General features: G+C 43.9%; 1 protein-coding gene across 1 annotated transcript in view; it reads left to right on the plus strand.

Annotated features, from left to right (window-relative positions):
- LOC124803076 (protein dachsous-like) overlaps positions 1 to 22,651 on the plus strand; it is a 234,717-nt gene that overhangs the window by 43,093 nt on the left and 168,973 nt on the right. Inside the window, exon 2 of the mRNA XM_047264205.1 lies at positions 20,647 to 22,448. Within this exon, the coding sequence (XP_047120161.1) occupies positions 20,691 to 22,448 (1,758 nt within the window). The 5' untranslated portion in view covers positions 20,647 to 20,690. The remainder of the gene's footprint in view (positions 1 to 20,646; positions 22,449 to 22,651) is intronic.

Here is a 22,651-nt window from a genome sequence, read left to right on the forward strand (position 1 = left end):
TGTGGCCTAGTGACGTGACGCATTATCATCCATAAAAACTCCGCTGTTGTTTGGGAAGACGAAGTCCACGAATGGCTGCAAATCGTCTCCAAGTAGCCGAATATAACTATTGCCAGTCACTGATCGGTTCAGTTGGACCAGAGGACGAAGTGCATCCTGTGTCAACACAGCTGACACCGTTGTGGAGCCACTAGCAGCTTGCACAGTGCCTTGCGGACAACTAGGGTACGTGGCTTCGTGGGATCTGCACCACACACCGACCACACCATCAGCTCTTACCGTATGACATCAGGGCTCATCTGAGCACGCCACGGTTTTCCAGTCGTCAAGGGTCCAACCGATATCGTCACGAACCCAGGAGAGGTGCTGCAGGTCGTATCGTGAATTTAGCAAAGGCGCTCCCGTCGGTCGTCTGCTGCCGTGGCTCATTAACGCCAGATTTCGCCGCAGTGTCCTAACGTATACGTTCGCCTTACGTCCACATTGATTTCTGCCGTTATTTCACGCACTGTTGCTTGCCTGATAGCACTGACAAGTCTCGGCAAATGCCACTGGGCTGCTCTCGGTCGTTAAGTAAATGCGGTGTCAGATCTCAAACGTAATGCCTGACATTTGGTGTTCTCGGCACACTCTTGATACTGTTCATCTCGGAATATTGAATTCCCTAAAAATTCCGTAATGGAATGTCCCATGCGTCTAGCTCCCATTACCACTCCGCGCTTAAGATCTACTAATTCCCGTCGTGCGGGCAGAATCACGCGAATCAACTGGTCACAAATGACAGCTCCGCCAGTGCACTGCCCTTTTGTATCTTGTGTACGAGATTCTACTGCCAAGTGTGTACATGAATATCACTACCCCATGGCTTTTCGTCACTTCAGCGCAGAAAGAGGTGCAGCACGTTCACCAAAATTTGAAGGACATGCACTGGGAACGGACGGAGTCAAGAAATGGGAAGCTAGAATTTCAGTAGGGCCAAATAGCATAGATATAAACAAAGTGGCTAGGTGGACATGTTGAAGAATAGGAGGGTATGAAGTGCGTGGTAGAACTGGATAAGAGGACTTCAACATGGTCGTCGCCATGACACGAAGACTGAAGGAGTTGGGGGGAGGGCGATAGGAATAGAAGAATTACAGCTTATCGGAAGGATAATTATATACAACTTGTTCAGAAACCAGACGGCAGTTGTAAGAATCGAGGGACATGGATGGGGAACAGTGGTTCAGAACGGAGTGAGACAATGTTGTAGTCTATCCCCGACGTTATTCAGTCTTTCCAACGAGCAAGCAGTAAAGAAGCCAAAGAAAAATTTTGTGTAGGAATTAAAATTCATCCATAAGAAATAAAAATTTGAGGCTTCCTGATGACTTTGTAATTCTGTCAGAGACATAAAAGGACTTGGAACAGCAGATGAACGGGAGGGAGAGTGTTTTTAAAGGAAGATGTAAGATGAACATCAGCAAAAGCAAAACAATGTTAATGGAATGCAGTCAAGTTAAATCAGGCGATGCTGAAGAAATTAGGTCAGAAAATGAGAGACTAAGAACAGTAGATGAGTTTTGCTATTTGGACATCAAAAACTGATGACTGCCAAAGTAGACTGACAACAGCAATAAAAATGTTTTTGAAGAAGAGAAATTTGTTAACATCGAATGTGGATTTAAGTCTTGAGGAAGTGTTTTCTGGAGGTATTTGTCTGGATTGTAGCCTTGTATGGAACCGAAACGTGGGCGATAAACAGTTCATCCAAGAATAGAATAGAACTTTTTGAAATGGGGTTCAACAGAAGAATGTTGAAAATTGGATTATTTAACCATGTACTGATTAGAATTGGAGATAAAATAAATTTGTGGCAAACTTGACTAACAGAAGGAATCGGTTGATAAGACACATTACGAGACTTTCAAGGGACCAAGAATTTAGTATTGGAGGGAATTGCGGTGCGTAAAAATTGTAGAGGGAGACCACGAGATGAATACCATAACTAGGTTCAAATGGACGTAGGATGCAGTAGTTATTCGGAGTTGAAGAAGGTTGCACAGGATAGAGGAGGGTGTGGAGCTGTATCAAACCAGTCTTCGGACTGAAGACCACAACAAGATGGATAAATACTTAGGTAGATTTCACTAGCGAAAAGAGTTACAAGTAGTATCGCTGGGACAGTGTATGAAGTGGATGCAGGCAGTGTACCAGGACTGCCAGTTATAGGCAGAATAATCTCATGTTTGCTGGTGGTGTAAGATACACGTAGGTGTTCAGCGTGGACGAGGAGGACCGGTAAATTGATGAGATGGTGCGGAATCCATGTAAACGGATGCGTAAAGCAATGCAGCGTTCATAGAGTTTAAGGGTACGTCAATCGAGCGAGAGAAAAGAGATAAAAATCACATGGGACTTAGAATTAGTCACCCTCACTAGACATCACGCTAATACCATGTTACATCGGCAGTGGCCTTGATAATGGTCGGTATGTTGATTACTACGTTCCACCCGCTATCCCAGAAAGGCGCAGGCATTTTCTGTGGGACTAAGGGCGGGTGAAACGGCGGGACAGGCGAGGGGCGATTGAGTGCGTGCGGGTCAGTGAAACCAGGGACGTGTGTGTGCAGCGTCGTGAGCATGGCTGCTGTCATTTTGGATGACCGGTGTGGTCCATATCGTGCTCGTCATTAAGATGTAGAAGAAAAGGCAGCCCTTAGTCATCGAGAATGTTGAAATAAGCATCCTGGTTCGTTTGCACGATTAAACTATATGACTGGACCGAAAACAGCAGCAGGACATTACAGAGTTGAACCACAGTTCACACTCCCAGTCAGCTACTGTCCAGTTTCTGTATTGTTCGGTCCGTTGAAGGTATTCAACTTTCTCTGCCGCTGTGAGACATGACATTGTACAAGGTACCCGACACCAGATGTCCATTGCATTCAATTCCCTTCGTAATCTTCGAGCGGCGACTGGCAGCAAATTTTCCTGTCGGTTTTGCAATTCAGCTATTCTCGAAATTAAGAGCGACGGTGTACAAGACGCAAGGTGGATAATCGTCTCCGGTAAGTCGTTTAGGATCTTTTTATGACCACTGTTCTAACACACGTTTCATGACTGGGAGTGGGACACTTTTCCTTGAAGATATGATAGACTGACCACGCTGATACACCGACAAACCAGGAAACTTCATCCAAGGGTTGGTCATGGAAACATCCAAACAATATATGCGGGTTTTCTTTTTTTCAAGCTCCGATGAGTCGCGAAATAGAGATCATAGTGAAAATCGCATATGTTAAGCCACTCTTTCTAGCTACTTCTCTGCATAGTCGCCGCTCCAACTTAGACATTTGTCGTAGCGTGGTACCAACGTTCCAATACCGTCCTCATAGAAGGCAGGTGCCTACGCTTTCTTCCAGTTTCCTACACTGGTCTGCAGCTCGTTGTCTGTGTCAAAATGGTGTCATAGCCACGTCTGAGCTACACGGGGATGATCACTCTGCAGGAGCGTCATTTTTGCACCTGCAGTGTGCGGCCGAGCATTGTCACGAAGAAGGAAATGCCTGACAGCTACGTAAGGTAGGGTGCATGAAATCAGGTGGAACTCCTCAGAAAGCACTTCACACTTGGCTGTAGACATTATTGTTCTAAGTATATTTATTTGCCCACTGTGCGCTCAGCAATGAAAAGTGCGACGGTCATTCTAGAGACACTGTGCAAAGCATCTTCGGATTTTCACTGTGGTTTCAATTTCGCGTCCGACTGGCGCTTGAAAATAAAATAGCCCACGTAACTACTCTCTGTCCAGGGTGTTTGTGTTGACCTCATCATTTCATCATCATTCATGAAAGTGACGAGATTGGGCTGAGCAAAGATTGGAAATTAGTATGGGCACTGATAACTGCGCAGTTGAGCATCCCACAAACTAAACATCATCATCATCATCCACATAGACCCATTGGCATGACTTACGTCAACGGTGGAGGATCACACGACTGCCTGCTACCAGTGAGCTCGCTTACGAGTAGCATAGCATTAAGGAGGAATACAAACTGAGTCGAACACGTAAAACATTTCACGCAGAAAACTTAGATACAATCAAAACCCAGATTTTGGCAAAGGTTACGCACCTTAGCTAAATCTCAATGCTGGGAATAGGGCAAATTCGCAATTAAGAATATTTGGGTTGGAGTGTCGAGTTCCGGTAATTACTTCACAACGAAGGAAAACCTCCCAAAATTGCTATACGGAGCCGGCAGATCGCAGCTATTAATTTTTTCCAAAATCGGAAAGCTTGATTTGTGTGTGTGTGTGTGTGTGTGTGTGTGTGTGTGTGTGAGCGAGAGAGAGAGAGAGAGAGAGAGAGTGAAGTCAGTGGTTTGATCGAAATGTGTTGCAGCGTACCTGATGCTGGAGGTTTCGTCTCCATGGCTGATCACGGCGACGAGCTAACTTGCGCTACACAATAGTGGATGTCTTTCATCTGTTCGAGACATGAATGGTTCAAACTTGCGACGGTAGGTTAGCAGGATACTTCTCTGGCGCATCTTCTTTGGATGTGCGGCAATGATCTAGAATTCAATGATTTTCGGAGCTAAGAGTGACCATAGTACAAGACAGCAAGTCTGAGAACTCCAGAAAGCTGTTTGGATACGGTGGGAGCGTGCCAACTAACTTGTTTTATATTTGTAAAATAATTCAATCCCTATTTTTAAATCGCGAACACAACATTTAGCGACATATAAAAGTAACGGCAGGCCCAATGTAGACGCTTTGTGTATGTGAATGATACCCATTGTTTTGAAACTGTTTCGTAGGCAGTAATTCTTACAGTTTTTGTGACTAGCGTTTGATTTGCTGGAGCTGTCCCGAAATTTTCTTTCATCCTTTGATGTCAACAAACGGAAGTGCCGAAGTGGGCACATGTGAAACAGTTTAAAACCGTAGTCTGTCGGCTGGTTTCATGCTGTACTCGATTTATACCTATTTTGAGTCCAATATACTTTTTAATCTGCATTTTATATTCTTGTATTTGGCTGCCCGTACTATTTTGAAGCTGTACTGTTCCTTCCATTACTGAAGTTAATGGTTCCTATATGACGCAGCCTTACTGTCACACACTATCATGTCGCTTCTTCTGGTAAGGTTCTTCGCTCACCTATTCTTTTTAGTACTTCTCCATTTCGTACTTTATCTGACTGTCCACCTAATTTTTACCAATTACAGATAGCAAGACGTTTCAAATCCTTCTGGTAAGCACCAGACACGCTTTCCACTATTGTGTGATCCCCAGTTTTTATCTAAAGAGAATTGTCTATTTCGTATCGAGCACATTCGCGTTTACGATAATTTACGGTCCAACATTGTGTCTCTAAATCTTTTTCGCTGCGTGCCCATTGGATGATAAATTATTGACATTAATGTCATGCAACACTACGGCGGATATACTGTGTTATATAAGCGTTGTTGTTGTTGTGGTCTTCAGTCCTGAGACTGGTTTGATGCAGCTCTCCATGCTACTCTATCCTGTGCAAGCTTTTTCATCTCCCAGTACCTACTGCATATATAAGCGTACGTGTTAAATTACTAAAAATAACCGAAAACATAAAATTCAATAAGGTATGTCTCCAGAGTAAAACTATCCCAAATTATGCGTGTATCAAAGTCATCACAGCACCCAACATTGTGGCACAAATCAAGATGTTTGAAGCAAAATTACAAATGCTGTAAGAAATAGCCAACAAACTGAACGAGAAAGTCTCATTAAATCGAGAATTATATGTAGCTCATCTGGAACTTAGCAATACCTCCCCTCCACTAATAGCGGATCATTTATTTAGATTCATTGATAAATATATTAGTTCCACAACTCATAACGTACGATGCGCTCATAACAAAATAGGACAGAATGTGAATTATCAACCAAAATGCACAAAAAATCACTAGCCACAGTCACCTCTCCAATATAGTTTTATCCAAGAACAAGAAACCTTACAAACATTACGTTTACAGCAGACGAACAAACGCCGGTAGACAGAGAATTGAAATATAATATCCAACAGATACTAAACGAAATAAACATAAAATGTAATAGGAACTACTAAAATAGCCACTGACACTGCAAAACTATCAATAAGGCAGCGAAATATACTAATTCTAAGAATAGCTCAGCTCATAGAAAGAGAACGAAGCCAACAACATAGAAAACATGATTACAGAACAGCTGAAGACATCATCATCATGTAAAACAAAACAAAAAAAACAAATTCACCTCAAATCAAGCAACAGCAGTCAAGGCAGCCCAGGACAGCAGCCACATCATAATCAATCAAAATGATTATGTGAATACAGTAAAAGACTTTCTCGCAACTAATAACATAATGCAAATCCCTAGAAATCCTACTATCAAATATGCAGCTGAAACAGAAAAAAGGTAATAAAAAGCTGCAACAACTAACAGGTTTTGAAAGAAGACGAAATATTATCATGAACCCAATTATTGTAATTAACCCAAGAACACCACGACTACATGGGCCACCAAAGCTTCATAACCATCTTATTCCAATTCGTCCAGTGCTGAACAGTATTAACCGACCCACGTACCTTATCAGCAAGAAATTGAACACATTACTGTCAAAATTATATACATTAAATATCAAATTCACTAAAAGGACTCTCGTATACTGGCACAAAAAATGGACATCAAAATTCCTCCTAATGTCAAACTAGCAACCTTTGATATCACCAATCCGTAGACAAATATTCCAGTGCAGCAGCTAATTACAATCACCCCAAATAACCTCTCACAGTACAGAAAAATTTCAATCTCAGGAATACAGGAAATAATGGACCTACTCAATTTAGGTAAACACAAAATTATTTTGAATTCAACAATAGTACATACACCCAATTAAGAGGAGTAGCCATGGGTACCAGTATTGCCGACAACTCAGCAAAAATTTTTTTGAATATATTAGAAAAAAAATTGCACCCACAATTCCCCTAACCAAGAAAATTATCTGTTATTTCAAATATGTGGATGACGCACTTGTCCTTATAGACTGAGATGAACTTGATCTCCAACATATCGAGCACTAAATATACTACATCCTAAAATGCACCTCACCATTGAAACAGAAATGAACATACCAAGCAATTTCCTGAACCTCACAATCACTGACAATAATAATTCACACATTTTCGAAATTTACAGAAAGCGCACAAGAACTATCAGCTTCATGCGTGCTAATTCATACCACCCAAAGACACATAAGCATCCGTACTTCGAAATCATCACCAACAGAATACAAAATGTACCTCTAACCCAAGCTGCCACACAAACAGAACTCGATACATTACGACATACGGCACAACAAAACGGTATCAACCCAGACACATTAATGCAGAAATACAGGAGAAAAACTACACCTACACAAACAAAATAGGACATAAAGGACATAAAATTATCTAAAATTATCCAGAGAAACACCAAAAAAGACTAAACCAACATATATGCCTATAACATATGAAAGGCATAATATCAAACAAATTAAACGCAGTAATGAAGTACACAAGTATCCAGTTCGCATATACAACCAAAAGCAATATCCGCCATAAACTTCCTCAGGAAAAACAAAATTACCAACATACGCAAACCCAGGCATATACAAAATCGATTGTCATGATTGCAATAAATTTTTCGCGGGACACACAGGGCGCAACTTCAGTATAAGATATCGAGAGCACACGAAAATTAGCAAAAATAATCCCTCTTCGTTCTTCACCAACTTGAAGAACGGTATCCACAGAGCAGAACGAATGGAGTTAGCAATGAAAATTTTACACGTGCTATCTGAAGGTTTAATAATGAATGTACCTGAAGAGATAGAAATCTTCATACACGAAATACAACGTCGTGATGACATTTTAAATGAACAAACGATTTAAGACATAAACATTTCATGCAAAATTGTATAGAATTGCTAACCAAAGACAACGGATGGACACAAACAATTAACCACAGACACATCGATAAAAAAGATCATACATGTAGCCCTAAATGGTAACATTAATATAACGTAGCAACTGTAACCATATAGCATTTTTGGTCAACTGTGACAATCGCCAGTCTGCCAAATCTAATTATAAAACGTCAGATTATATAAATAACGAGAAAGAACGAGTAACAGCAGCAAACCATAAAAGAGCTTGTAGCACAAGAGTCCTAAATCTACACCACAGTCGCCATTGATCATGTATGGACGAGAGCACAAAATTTGTATACCTGAAAATACAATAATCAAGATTACAGTAAAATGTAATAAAATAAAAGTATTACGTCACTTTCGCAGATGGTCTGAAGTTTGCAATATAGCCGAAATGGATCTATCACGATAAAAAAACACTAAACTCCTATTTTCAACAGGTCTCTTAAGTATCTCTTACATCCAATCAGAACGCCTATGAAAATGGTAATATAGTAATTGAAGAGGTCGGCAGGAGAAATTGCTAACCCTCAATTTAGTAAAGATTTGTCGGATCATGCTGTCTGTTGTGTTTTCGAGTTCATCACATGCTAGTAACAAGTGCTCCATATTTATCTCTAGTTAGTGCTGTCTACTACATAAACTGTTTTGTCTTATTGTATTTATACTCTTGTTTTTGAATTTATCCAGAAATATAATATGTGATAATACAAAATACTCTCTTTTGAGTTAGCACTTTTTTCCATCAACCTCTTCAATGAAGTGTATTCCTCGCTGTGCGTACTGCCGATTTAAAAACGGGAACTGCTGATACGAGGAAGGGAATAGGATCTCTTAGTTAATTCATAAATATTTGCCTTCTACTTGGGCATAGAATTACACATTTGGAAGTAAATGTTCTTCTCTCGCTATGCTAGCCAGAGAGCAAATTATTATTTACAATAAACCATCCCTTCGTACTTGCCATTTGTCTCTCCCCTAGTAACGCGGATCCGTAACTTACCCGACAAGATTTACGTAGAAATGTTTCGGCCTGTTAATGATTAACGGCTGTATAAGGGACGAAAATAGAAGTCTGCGACGCCCAAAACTTAATAAAAGTCCTCAGGGCAGCGGAAATTCAGACAGGGACACGGTTGGCTGATGCGTCGCTGTCAGCAGACAATAGATGTGATTACGACGATCGTCGCAACACGACCAGCAAGACACACGTGCTTGCATATTTCCGAGCCCAGGCGCGGACCGGAGGAATGGAAATGATGCATTTGTCATACGGCATTGAATGAGGGAATTGTTGCTGGCCATAAACAGCTCGTCCGGCCGGGGAGATTAGCGGTGGCGTGTGCTGTAATCTCTCCTGACAGATCTTCACGGGCTTAAAAGGAAAACGAAATAAACTCCTCAACACCGTTAGGACACATTCGGGGTGACAGTACTTTTAAAGAGGACGCTGTAGCCGTGTTTCGCGGGCGCCTGTTTGGGGCCGCAGGCTCCTGCAACTCGGCCCCTTTTTGGTACCGTCTGCGAACAACGCAGAGTACTAATAATCTGGAATACTGTGCTTGGATTTACGTTATTGATACGTTCCCTCAATCTTGCTTGATCTTGTTAAAGCCAGAGAGATGTCATTTGGCAAGAATACTGCACTAGCGCGGAAATCCGACTTTAATCCTCATCACTGTGTGTTAAGACGAAGATGTTCCACCAGTGAAGCCTAATGCTTCCCTCTGAAGAGATAAATATCGTGCATCGAAGTACTGCAGGGAAACGACAGATTAAAGGTGTAATCCATTTTTACCTTCCGGAACAACAAAACAGACCAGCTCGTATTACGCTCAGTGCTCCAGTTTGGAGGTAGGAATGTGACTCAGTCGTAGGTCAAAACCAACCACGCACACGATTAACAACCACAGCTCTGATGCACAGTCAGTGAGTCCATGGCGTTTAGACAGTTTTTATAACTCGTCAAGGTAAATGTTCGGGTCATTCCTCGTCTGCGTATTGAAATCACGTTTGCCCATCATCACCTTACAAAATTAATTTATTGATACTATCATTGTCTCTTGTCGAGGTCGTTGTTATTACTGACTCAAAGAGACTGATGATATTCCAGCCAACCGATTGAGCTGGAGCAGAGATAAGATTTTGGACACACATTTGGAAAAACGACAGTTCATATCTACGTCGGGCCATCCAGATTTAGTTTTACGTGGTTTCCCTAAATCGCTTAAGGTCAATACCGGGATCATTCCCTTGAAAAAGGAAACAATCGAATTTATTCTGCAGCCTATCCTAGTACGAGCTTTTGCTCCGTATCTAATGGCGTCTTCAACGACGAGACGCTAAATCATTATTTTCCTTTCTTTTCATATCATTAAGATGTCTCAGACCGTTGTTTTTTTTTTTTTCATCAGTCTTCTGAGTGTTTTGATGTGCGTCGCAACAATATCCTCTCAGATAACTATGGAATATTTTTAATTTTTATGGATATTCCCTCCATACGAATTCGGAGAATCATAACCATCACTGGCACATACTCTAAACTGAGCTGCAACTGTAAGTAATAAATAACACGCCAGCATCACTGCTGGAGAACGTGCAGCAGGTAACCAGAACTGCTCTGAGATTAAATTATATTCCAGCATACAAAAGTGATACCAAAAATCAGTCATGGAGATAAACGTAGTTAAAAGGTGTTACATTATTTCGTGGTGCACTTAGAGAGAGAGAGAGAAAAAAACGGAACTTGAATTTTAAACCATTGACTGAAAGAGCTTTGTTTACGCATAGCCCAATCCAAGAAGAGACAATTTATGTAAATTTGTGGAATAAGAGTTTAAAACACAATTTCTTTCCTTTCTATTGGTGGTGGCCGGTTGCGGTTATCATAAGCGTCGTCTGACCAAATTAATTTACCCAGGTAACATGGGGAGACTGTGCTCGGAGCCGAGGGGGGATATTATCAGTTACCAATTAAACTATTTTTGTAGCTTCCATATTATAAAATTGTCACCATGCAATCTTTAATTCTAACACTTATTTTAAATTTAAAGAGATCAGAAACAATGAGAGGTAGATCTAGTTCATCGAAGTTGACTGAAATTCCATTGAATGCTTGCGGTACTGTGTAAACCCTACTTTCGTCAGCAGCCGACAGACGTTATGTCTAATGGTTTCTGGGCCATAAGCAACGTGCACTGCCTGACAGAAAAAAGTAAAGCATCCATAAGACATGGGCGGATGTCAGTGTAACTTTGCACACGTGTACACCGTCGATTAGACAGCCACCAGAGTGCATTAGTGTTGATAACAGCGTCAGATGTGAGTGATCACTGTGAAGGACACGTAGATCTCGCGTACTCGTGTGAGACAGTGTTGTTAGCGTCTGACAGAATTTGAAAGAGATCTCGTTGTAGGTCTCCATTTGGCAGGCTGGTCGAATCGTGCACTATCCAGATTTGTGAGGCTTTTGGATGTGCCAGTGGCCTGATGCCGACAGCGTAGGAACGTGAGGGCAGCCGTACTCGCCGTCAAGGATCCGGTGGCCACGTCTGACCATCGTGAGGGTAACCCCCGACGTCTGCGCCTGCCACCCGGTTGCGTTTGGAGTCGTGCAGTGACCGGGACTCCTGATAAATGGCATCGCAATGTGATTAGCCATAAATCGCGATTCTGTACTGCCCAGAATGACAATCGTCGGCGAGTATGAAGACTACCCGGGGAGAGGTCCCAGGCTTGACGTTTTGGGGGAGAGCCAGTGGTGTTGCACCAGGAGTCATGGTGGGAAGCCATCGGGTATGACTTCGTGACAGGACTGGTAGTGTATGAGGGAACTCTAACGGCACAATGGTGCATCGCGGACATTCTGCACCTTCATGTGTTACCTCACGTAAGATAGTATGGTGGTGTCATTTTTCAACAGGACATGGCACGAGTCTCTATCAACTGTCTGCATAATTTTGAGGCACATCCATGGCGAACGATATCCCCAGATCTGTGCTGACTGTGACTTGTGTGAGACAAACTCGGAGGTCAGCTCTATCCCATCGCCAGTAACCAGTATATTAAGGACCAGCTACAACAGTTGTGGGCCAGCTTGCCCTACGAGATGATACTGATTTGACACCCTTACCAACCGAATCGGTGCACGCATGCAGGACAGAGCGGGTGCAGCATTAGATTGATAAGTACGGTCATACTGGCAAGTTGTTTGTGAATGTCACACAATTTGTAATCATTGAAAAAACATCACATATCTTTGAACTCGTGAAGTTTCTCATTGGATCCTCTTCGCCTTCTGAGCGCTTCACTCTTTTTCTCAGGCGGTGTACATATGCAGTTACAGTTCCGCATACATATTCCGTAAATCACTGTAAATCACGTGGTTCAGACTGCTTTGTACCAGTACTAATCACATGCTGGTCCATTTCACTCGAGCCTCCGTATGCACCCCGATATTTGTCAATTTTAGGGATCCTTACGTGGATTATACTATGGAGGAAGAAGAGTTGAAAATCGATTATCCGAATTTATTGTGACGGTTCACGACAATATCACCTTCCTTCTGAAGATTCGCTCTAAATTGTCTGAGCAACACCACCTCACCTTCGGATGTGGGCTATATCGATATGTCGGGATTCTCAGAATTCGTTCGTTTATTATCATACTTTCTTGACGTTGATTACAAGCACTTGAACAGTACTCTAGAACAGGTCCACAAGCATCTCGATTACGATGTCCTTGACATAGTTTTTTTTAAACAAGAAAACCTTGGCAATGACTTTGTAAAGAAACTTCAATGCATCGATTTTTAGTTACTTCGTTCATGAATGAAGTCTGTTGTGTTTCCATAGTGAGAGATCGAAAATGGGATAATTCTGTCTATTTCTGCGATAGGTTTTGCTTATCTATAACATTTATACTTTTTGTAACTCTGAAACGGTGTTTTTTATTTTAAAAAAACGTATATGATGACGAAGCTCGCGGACTTGTGAATGTGTTGATTACATGAGTGTAGATAACTTTTCCATTTTACAGAGGAGAGCATTACTGAGCATATGTAACATGATATGCTGCGTAAGACGTAATAATCCTTTTATTTTGTGAACAGTTGAGAATATCGAAACTAGATCTTCACCAAACACTAGTACGCAGATAGGGGCGAAGTTCTCTTATATTGTCAATATTCTTAAGGTTTGTATCTCCCTTATATTATAGTAAGTATATTCTTTTTATTCAGTGGAACGGCATAGTGTTTTTAAAAGTAAGGAGGCGGGTTAAATGGTGAACGCCTCTTAACGTAAGTTTTTCATGTTTCTGCAAGAGTACACACGAAGCAGTGTAGCCGCAGTAAGCTACTGCTATGTAAATAGCGCCAAGCAGGGAACTCATGGCAAGCGCCATCCGCACGTGCAGAAAGAAGATAATCCAGAGCTACTGATATAAAACTAATTTCTACTGACACCAGTTTATATGGCAGAGTTAAAGATTTTTGTATCCAGAACTGCTCTAAGTGTTAGCATGTCAGAAGGCGCTTAGGAAAACTATTTCAAGTGTGTGTATGCCATAGTGTTTTCGCGAACAGTTTTTATGAAAACAGCCGCAGGTAGATGACGTAGTTTTTCAGTTATGTCTGTGCCCAAGCGTTTGCCTAGATGCGTACGCGTGTTACCACTGAAATAGAAACGTCATCCGTCGGGCCTCCGTCAGAAAAGCGCCCTGTCCACGGAGAAAATCAATATCTGTACTTGATTCGACCTCTGAACGCCCCATGAAGGTACTACGCAAATACTTATTTAAATGGAATACACAGACCAGTGAATGAAACATTTTACTGAAACATAGCACCGTCTCTCCGGTGTTGTGGAGAAAACCGATAAAATTGTGCATGATGTACGAAGCCACGACTTTCGAGTGTCTGAAGTACTGACAGATGAAACGATGACTGATCCCATAGTCTTTGGCGATTATTGTCATGTTACCATTCCGACTGATAAGCTTCGTAGCCAGAACAGTTTCTTCGTGCGATCTGTCAGTTGCAGTCCTTTTACATCCTCTTTCAAAAAATGGTTCAAATGGCTCTGAGCACTATGGGACTTAACTTCTGAGGTCATCAGTCCCCTAGAACTACTGAAACCTAACTAATCTAAGGACATCACACACATCCATGCGCAAGGCAGGATTCGAACCTGCGACCGTAGTGGTCGCACGGTTCCAGACTGTAGCGCCTAGAACCGCTCGACCACCCCGGCCGGCATCCTCTTTCATTCAAGCTACCTGTCCACACTGGTGTCCTGATAATCCCTGCAAGTGCCTGATGCGCTGGACACTGGCGATCAGAAAATATGTCACTATACCGCCATCCTTTTCTGACAACATTTCTTTGACATTCACAGTAACAAGCAGCATGTTATGTAACTCCTCACCATTGATTACTTGTACGAGAGCGAGACACGTAGTAGAAATGAGCTGTCATATAATAAATAACAGACAGGTCAATACACGACACATTACCTCATAATCCTGCTCTGTTGACAGGTAAACAGCTGACAGGCTTGACACGAGACTGGAGTTTGGCAAGAGACACCTGCATGGCGGTGTTATCGGAGTCCGTGTGCCTTGCCTCTCAGTTTTGTCACGCTTCTTGGTGAAAAGTTTCAGATGCAACATTAAGAAAGGTTGTATGACTGTAGTCGTTAGTCAATGAACTTTTTGTTGCCGTAGGAAAACAATACATCGTTCCAGTTAAGAAAACCATACTTTCTTTAAAATCTCGTTGAATGAAAAAATACTAATCACATAATGAACATAAGTGCCCTTCTGTCTGTTATCATTTACCGGAGACCCTTTGAACTGTTAACGAAGTAAACTGGGATTTACATCGTTTGACACTCATCCTATTTGTGCTGGATGTTTATAAAAGACGTGTCCCACATGGCACTGGTGAAAACTAGAAAGAAAAGTCCAACGAACATGCGTCTGGAAAGAAATACTTGTTGAGGTATGGGACATTTTATTTGCGTCGAGAACGTTCAGTATTCCGTGCTGTAGGCTATGTTCCTGTTGACGTCCGTTGCTCATTTCCAGTTCGTTGTGTTTGTCGCTGTGCTTAGTTCCCTGTGATTCTGTTGTCAGGCAGCACTTCCTCTTATCTGCTATGTCAGCCATTCCTAACGTATCGTTTTCAGGCTCTGTTAGCACTGTAACGAGATTACCGATTCTCTGGAGTGCGAAGAACTTAAACAGTGAAATGGAGACCTATTATTTCACGTGGGAAATGTTGTGGTTTGACTAATGACAGGCACGTGTTATGTACGCCGAACGACGTCTTCAATGCCGCATTCCATCTGAAAACTTGTTCTCCAGGATGTTCCAGCCACTTTCAAGCACGGGATCACTCGCAACAAAGACAAGGTACCGCAGAAGATCCACCACAGTTCGCACACCGGGGATGGAGGAGTGAGTAGACGAGTAGAAGAAATGCTGAAACAATTGTGCAAAGATTTGCGTCGTAAATTCTGCAACAGTAGTTATTTCATCCGTATCGCATACACCGTGTGCGAGCTCTCAAGCTATACGATAACTAATACAGCCTACAGCGCTGCCAGTGGATTTTAAAAAGAAGCGCTGTGGATCTGCAGTTACAACTTGAGATTTATTTACAGATGAGGCAAGATTGACACAGAGCGAGCTAACAAGTTTTCACAATAACCACATTTGTGCGGATGCAAATGGGAGTACTAACGGGAGCATGCCACAGGATTCGCTTTAGTGTCAGTTAGCGACCCTCCCCGGCTTCACACTGGCAGCACTGAGTATCTACGACCGACGGCTTGTTTGACGTAGTAGTGAAAACCACATCAAAATCCCTACAGCAGTTCCTGAAATTAGCCTTTACATAAAGACTGAAAAACGCGGTGAGCGACTTCGTTTTAGTAATGTGTATATATGAGTGAGCAAAAATGATGACATGCTCTTAGGGCGATACACTTTACGGAACAGATGGACCGAAACTATCGTCAGTTTCTGCAAGACAAATTATTTGCTCTTTTGGAGAACATTATGCTTGCAGAAAGACAACGGATATAGTTAATGCATAACGGTGGCCCATTTTCTACGTCTCGTACGATAGTACTTAACACAAACTTTAATAAGCGATGGATTGGTCTAGAAGGTCCAGTAGCATGGCCTTCCCGTTCACCTGACCTTATTCTCTTGGATTTCTGATCAGGGGTCATTTAAAGCCATTGTTGCATTTTACACCCATTGAGAACGTGCATACTTTACAGGATGCGCATGTGATCAAATGGGAGGGCTGCCATGAAGTGTTCGCACGAGTACACGATTCTTTGAGAAAGATGGCTGAAGTATCTAGTGCCAACAGATAGACAGCCAGGATTGAACAGAATGGCCCATGTCTGAACAGATATCTGTCTGTCTCCAGATAGATATTTGCAGGATGTTTTTTGTGGTTTTGACCTGTACTATTTCTGTTAGAGTATGTGACACTTTTTGTTAAACACCGTGTATTTGCACTATTGCTACAGCTTGTAAAGCTATATCTTCTAGAACACAACAACAGGGCATACAAATAAAGTAATCCTTTTAGTTCTACAACTTGTACGTTCAAATAAATTACTAACCTATTCCTTATATTTAAGTACAATCTCGGACCAAGTTATCATCAGTATTATTACTCAAGTCAACATCCGTTTTTCTCATCACATGCTAATCGTACAGGCATGAATTGAAGTTCCGTTAGAAAGGTTTTTTTTTAACCGGCTTCTGACATTGCATACCGATTTTGCGCCGAACTTACCATTTGGGGAACATTTTAACATAAATGATACTATTACCTATCATAGGGAAAAGATCTTAATGGATGCCCAGCTTCGTATCTGTATTCTATGAAGCTAAGTTATTAATCAGGACTAAGAGGCACTCTTTTCATATTACCTTATCACAAAAACCATTTGTTTTAAAGTACTTATTAATTGGATAATATGCGTTCAACACTGGCATAGGTAATAACCGTGACCACTGCCGTAGACCATTATTTTTGCCCGTAGTACAAGTTGACTTTTCTAAACAAATATACTTCCCAAAACGATAAACATCCTGTAGAATTCTTACATTCATTACATCTGTCAGGATTGCCTTTATCCCAGCCATTACACTTATTCCAGATACTATCGTTCTTCTCACTGGTCACCTGGTCGAAAAAGCGTAAAAAGTGGAAAGGAGCTACACCTAGCCCGTAATAGTCGCTGGATAAATTGCAGGTTCTTGTCTTGCCAAACGGTCTTTTATTTCCATGTCTAACGATTTAATTTGAAGTTGGTCAAGAGTCAGATCCGTGCTGTGTGTGTGTGTGTGTGTGTGTGTGTGTGTACGCACGACCATTCAAGTTGGTACTGCAGTTATGTCTCTGTTTGGTTAGTTACGTGGTGAGCTTCTACATTTTAACAATTACAGTGTCTGTTGTATGAACCCAGCTATACGCAGCTTTCAAGCACAGATCGCAGATGCCAGCGTCAGTAGTTAGTGAGAGCCGTAGTCGGCTAGAACTGCAGCAACACTAAGACGTTGCCATAGAAATGGTCATAGTAGATGTATGAAGCAGTCGCGCGAAGCTCGCCTCAACTGACGGATATTCTATGGCCGACTGGGACGTAGTTAATGAAGCCAGTGTGTATTTGTGGATGATAAAAAGTATTAAATTGAAGGCATTTCTCGTGATGGAGAATCGTGCTTTTCCATAAAAATATGTTACGAGTGATTGGAAGCTCTAACGTGCATTTTGATTGATTCAGAAATAATAATATCAATAATGTGATTTCGTAAACCAGACATTGCATTACGTATCACGTTCCCTCTGTCGGGAGCCGTGTGTTTTATTTTTATGTTTCAATGGCGAAGTTGTCCAGTATCACCAAATAGTCATCGTCCAGATCCCACAAAATTTATGCACAAACTGATGCTTGTCGATGTATGCTTGGACTGTATGGATGCGAAGAAGATTTGTGCATGCTTGCGAAAAATGCCTGAGCATGCATGCTCGTCAAGCTTATAGCAATTTGTGTGGCCGCCTTAAAAGCAATTTCAATGAGGCTAAAGTATCGTTTTGCAGCGTTGTGACCTGCAGTCTCTTTACATAATTCCGGTGTTACAAAGCAAAAACAGTCACAAATATTAAAGCAAACCTTCATAAAATCATTGTAGAGTATTCACTGTATTTTCCACAGATAGAATAATCCACCCAATAACCTACCACCTAATCTCTTGAACTAAATATCAGTGTTATGTCACTTCGAATGGGTGTGCATTTTATAAAGGAATTACGACGTGGTATTCTTGGTGCAACTGGTGCTCCAGCACTTAGACTTTACACTCAAGTATTCAGGAAAAACAAATTATAACTGTTTAAAAAGTAATCGCAATATCATTCAATGCTTTTATCCCACTATGAGCCAAGTCGGTCAAAGTCTTCACGGAAAAATGTTGCCTACAGAGCCATGATTGTACCCTGGCGTTCACCTCTACCTCCCGAAGCAAATCTACGGCCACGAATGTCTTTCTTCAGTGTTCCAAAAATATTGGAAATCGCGTGTGGAGAGGTCATAACTGTATGGAGGAAATGTAAAGGTTTTCACCCACATATTGGCAAGCATGGTTCAATAGACAACAGCAAATATTTTTCCATAAAGGCACTGCGCGTCTTACCTCACAGTGCGATAAATATATCGACATTTATGGCGACTACTTACGAAATAATAAACAGTTTACTTACTTTGTAGGGTTCTCTGCCTCAGTAGGTAGAAACGAAACCCTTACTGGATCAGTTTGTTTTCCGTCTGTCTGTCTGTCTCTGTATGACTGTAATGCCTCTTTTTCTGAGAGACTATATATGAAGCTGAAATTTATGTCACATACCAAGGTATATGGTCGCTTGGCGATGTGAAACACTTAAGCTTCTCCGCCAATGCAGTCCGAAGGTACTGCCATCTATGTCACATATGTTGACACTCTCAACCGCACTCATCAAAACCTACAGTATAGTGCCTATGTACATATGTATGGATGAACTGTCCATATAGATAATTAAGTATATAGGGAACCCACAGAGTGCGAATCCTACTCACACTTGGCCAATTATTGTTCATCTGGATCGTTTTCAAAAATGGTTCAAATGGCTCTGAGCACTATGGGACTTAACAGCTGTGGTCATCAGTCCCCTAGAACTTAGAACTACTTGAACCTAACTAACCTAAGGACATCACACACATCCATGCCCGAGGCAGGATTCGAACCTGCGACCGTAGCAGTCGTGCGGTTCCGGACTGCGCGCCTAGAACCGCGAGACCACCGCGGCCGGCGGATCGTTTTCATTTGACTGACCTTATACTCTGTCCTCCGATGCATTATTTACTTCATTGGAAGTCTTTGCCCTCTCTCTGGGCGAGAGATGAACAATGTGTAGTCTGGAAAGTTTTCCAAGTATCACATCGGTTTGAGATTGAGATTTTCACCCTGCAGCGGAGTGTGCGCTGATATGAAACTTCCTGGCAGATTAAAACTGTGTGCCAGACCGAGACTCGAACTCGGGACCTTTCCCTTTCGCGGGCAAGTGCTCTACCAACTTTTTTATTTTTATTTTTTTTTTTTTTTACCAGCCCGGAATCGAACCCGGGCCCTTAGGATTGATAGTCTGTCGCGCTGACCACTTTTTTTTTTTTTTTTTTTTTTTTTTTTTTTTTTTTTTTTTTTTTTTTGTGGACCGGTGGGGGCTCGGGGGGCAAAGTGGGCAGGGGTCGAAACCTGAGGCCTGGCCACAGTGTCCCCCTCACCACCACCGAGCCTGTGGTGCTTAGGGAAGTGGGAGAAACAGGAAACAACAGTAGTGGAAGGCGTTGTTATTTATTTATTTGCATGTGTTTTTGTAATATTCACTAATAGGATGAAATTATGGGAACACACATGCGAAAGAGAAAAGAAATATAAATTCTGGGTAAAGAAAAAGAAAGGAAAAAGGAAAAGCAAAAAGAAATAAAATCCGGTCTGAGCTACCCAAGCACGACTCACGCCCCGTCCTCACAGCTTTACTTCTGCCAGTATCTCATCTCCTACCTTCCAAACTTTACAGAAGCTCTCACATCGGTTAACCTACACTCTCTGAGACGCTTTGTGACGGCATCCAACGCTGCGTCCCCACCGGACCCATTTTCCACGTATCTCCCGATAGCAGACGGTACTGAACGCCCCACCCCACACCATCAGTTATACTAACAAATATTGACTACTGTTAGTACTCCTTTTGTCGCTGATTTTCCATACACTTCTGTAAGCTAGGCTTCACAGCTTTTAAAAGTTTTATTGTTCTAGAAATAGTTTCTGCAGCTTACTTCACACTTTGGCAGGCTTTTTTAAGTGGTGTATGTCTTTAAATATGTGGTAAGCTCCATTTTAAATAATTATTAAGTCTGTCGAATGATGACGTACTATCGAGATTAGTTGCAAAACAATAACGTTTTTAGCAGTTTCATGATGATTATAGGCCCTATGTCAGACTCAGACTCTGGACTGCTCTCCATTGCTGCAGCGGTCATGTCTCCAGCTTGTGAGAACTCGTAGTAATATTTCCCCGTCTGTAGCTTGCTGATGTGTACTGGTGGCGCAGGATGGCGGCGGCGGCCGGCTAGGCGCCCGCTGCGGCTGCTGGAGATGGCGCCCCTGCTGCTGGTGCTGCTGCTGGTGGCTGGTGGCTGCCGGCGCGCCGGCGCGGAGCGCGTGCGCGACCTCGAGGTGTCGGAGGGCGCCCCCGTCGGCACCCGCGTCGGCTTCATCGGCGACGGCGGCGGCGGCAGCTCCTCCAGCGGCGGGGGCGGTGCGGGCGGCGGCGGGCCGCCCTACCTCATCGTGCCCGTGCCCGGCAGCGCCGTCGACTCGGACCTCAGCATCGAGCAGACGACGGGCGAGATCCGCACCAAGGTGCCGCTGGACCGCGAGACGCGCTCCTCCTACTCGCTGGTGGCCATCCCGCTCAGCGGCGAGAACGTGCGCGTCGTGGTGCGCGTCCTCGACGAGAACGACAACGCGCCCACCTTCCCCACCGACGCGATGCTCATCGAGTTCCCGGAGAACACGCCGCGCGACGTGAAGCGCACCCTGCACCCGGCCCGGGACCTCGACCTGGGCGCCTACAACACGCAGCGCTACAACATCGTCTCCGGCAACACCAACAACGCCTTCCGGCTGTCGTCGCACCGCGAGCGCGACGGCGTGCTCTACCTGGACCTGCAGATCAACGGCTTCCTGGACCGCGAGACCACCGCCGCCTACAGCCTGCTGATAGAAGCGCTGGACGGCGGCAACCCGCCACTGCGCGGCACCATGACCGTCAACATCACCATACAGGACGTCAACGACAACCAGCCCATATTCAACCAGAGTCGCTACTTCGCGACGGTGCCAGAGAACGCGACCGTGGGCACCAGCGTGTTGCAAGTGTTCGCCACCGACACGGACGCCGGGGAGAACGGACGAGTCGAGTACTCGATAAACCGCCGGCAGAGTGACCGCGAGGGAATGTTCCGCATCGATCAGGCGACGGGCCTCATCGCCGTCAACAGGCCGCTCGACTTCGAGACGAAGGAGTTACACGAGCTGGTCGTCGTGGCCAAGGACCGCGGCGAGCAGCCGCTCGAGACGACCGCCTTCGTGTCGATACGCGTCACCGACGTCAACGACAACCAGCCGACGATCAACGTGATATTCCTCAGCGACGACGCGACGCCCAAAATCTCCGAGTCGGCCCAGCCGGGCGAGTTCGTCGCGCGCATCTCCGTGAACGATCCCGATTCCAAGACGGAATACTCGAACGTGAACGTGACCCTGCAAGGAGGGGACGGCAAGTTCGGACTGGCGACGCGCGACAACATAATCTACTTGGTGATCGTGTCGCAACCCCTGGACCGCGAGCTGCAGCCCAACTACACGCTGTCCGTGATCGCGACCGACCAGGGCGACCCGCCGCTGCACGCGTCGCGCACCTTCCACCTGCTGGTCACCGACATCAACGACAACGCGCCCGAGTTCGAGCGCGCCGTCTACTACGCGAACGTGCTCGAGGTGGCCGACCCGGGCACGTCGGTGCTGCAGGTGCGCGCGCAGGACCGCGACGAGGGCGACAACTCGGCGCTCTCCTACTCCATCGCCGACACGCCCGAGACGCACTCGGGCTGGTTCCAGATCGACGCCCGCTCGGGGCTCGTCACGACGAGGGCGCACATCGACTGCGAGACGGACCCCGTGCCGCAGCTGACGGTCGTCGCCAGCGACAACGGCACGCCGCCGCTCTCGTCGTCCGCCACGGTGCTCGTCACCATACACGACGTCAACGACAACGAGCCCATCTTCGACCAGAGCTTCTACAACGTGTCCATCCCCGAGAACGAGCCGCGGGGACGCTGCATTCTCAAGGTAAAAGCAGCGTTCGTTTATTATTGCTCTACAGGGACAAACTCCCTGCAGTCACTAGTGGATTGTGTGATAGAGCGATCCTCCCTCAGTGTGGGTTACTCCAGACGGTGATCGACTACTCGTTTCATCACCATCTATAATTATACCTCACAAGATACTTGTTTACAGTTTGTTTTGCATGAAAGTGTTCGAATGTGTACCGA

Source organism: Schistocerca piceifrons, chromosome 6, assembly GCF_021461385.2.
Source record: "Schistocerca piceifrons isolate TAMUIC-IGC-003096 chromosome 6, iqSchPice1.1, whole genome shotgun sequence".
Taxonomy (NCBI): Eukaryota; Metazoa; Arthropoda; class Insecta; order Orthoptera; family Acrididae; genus Schistocerca; species Schistocerca piceifrons.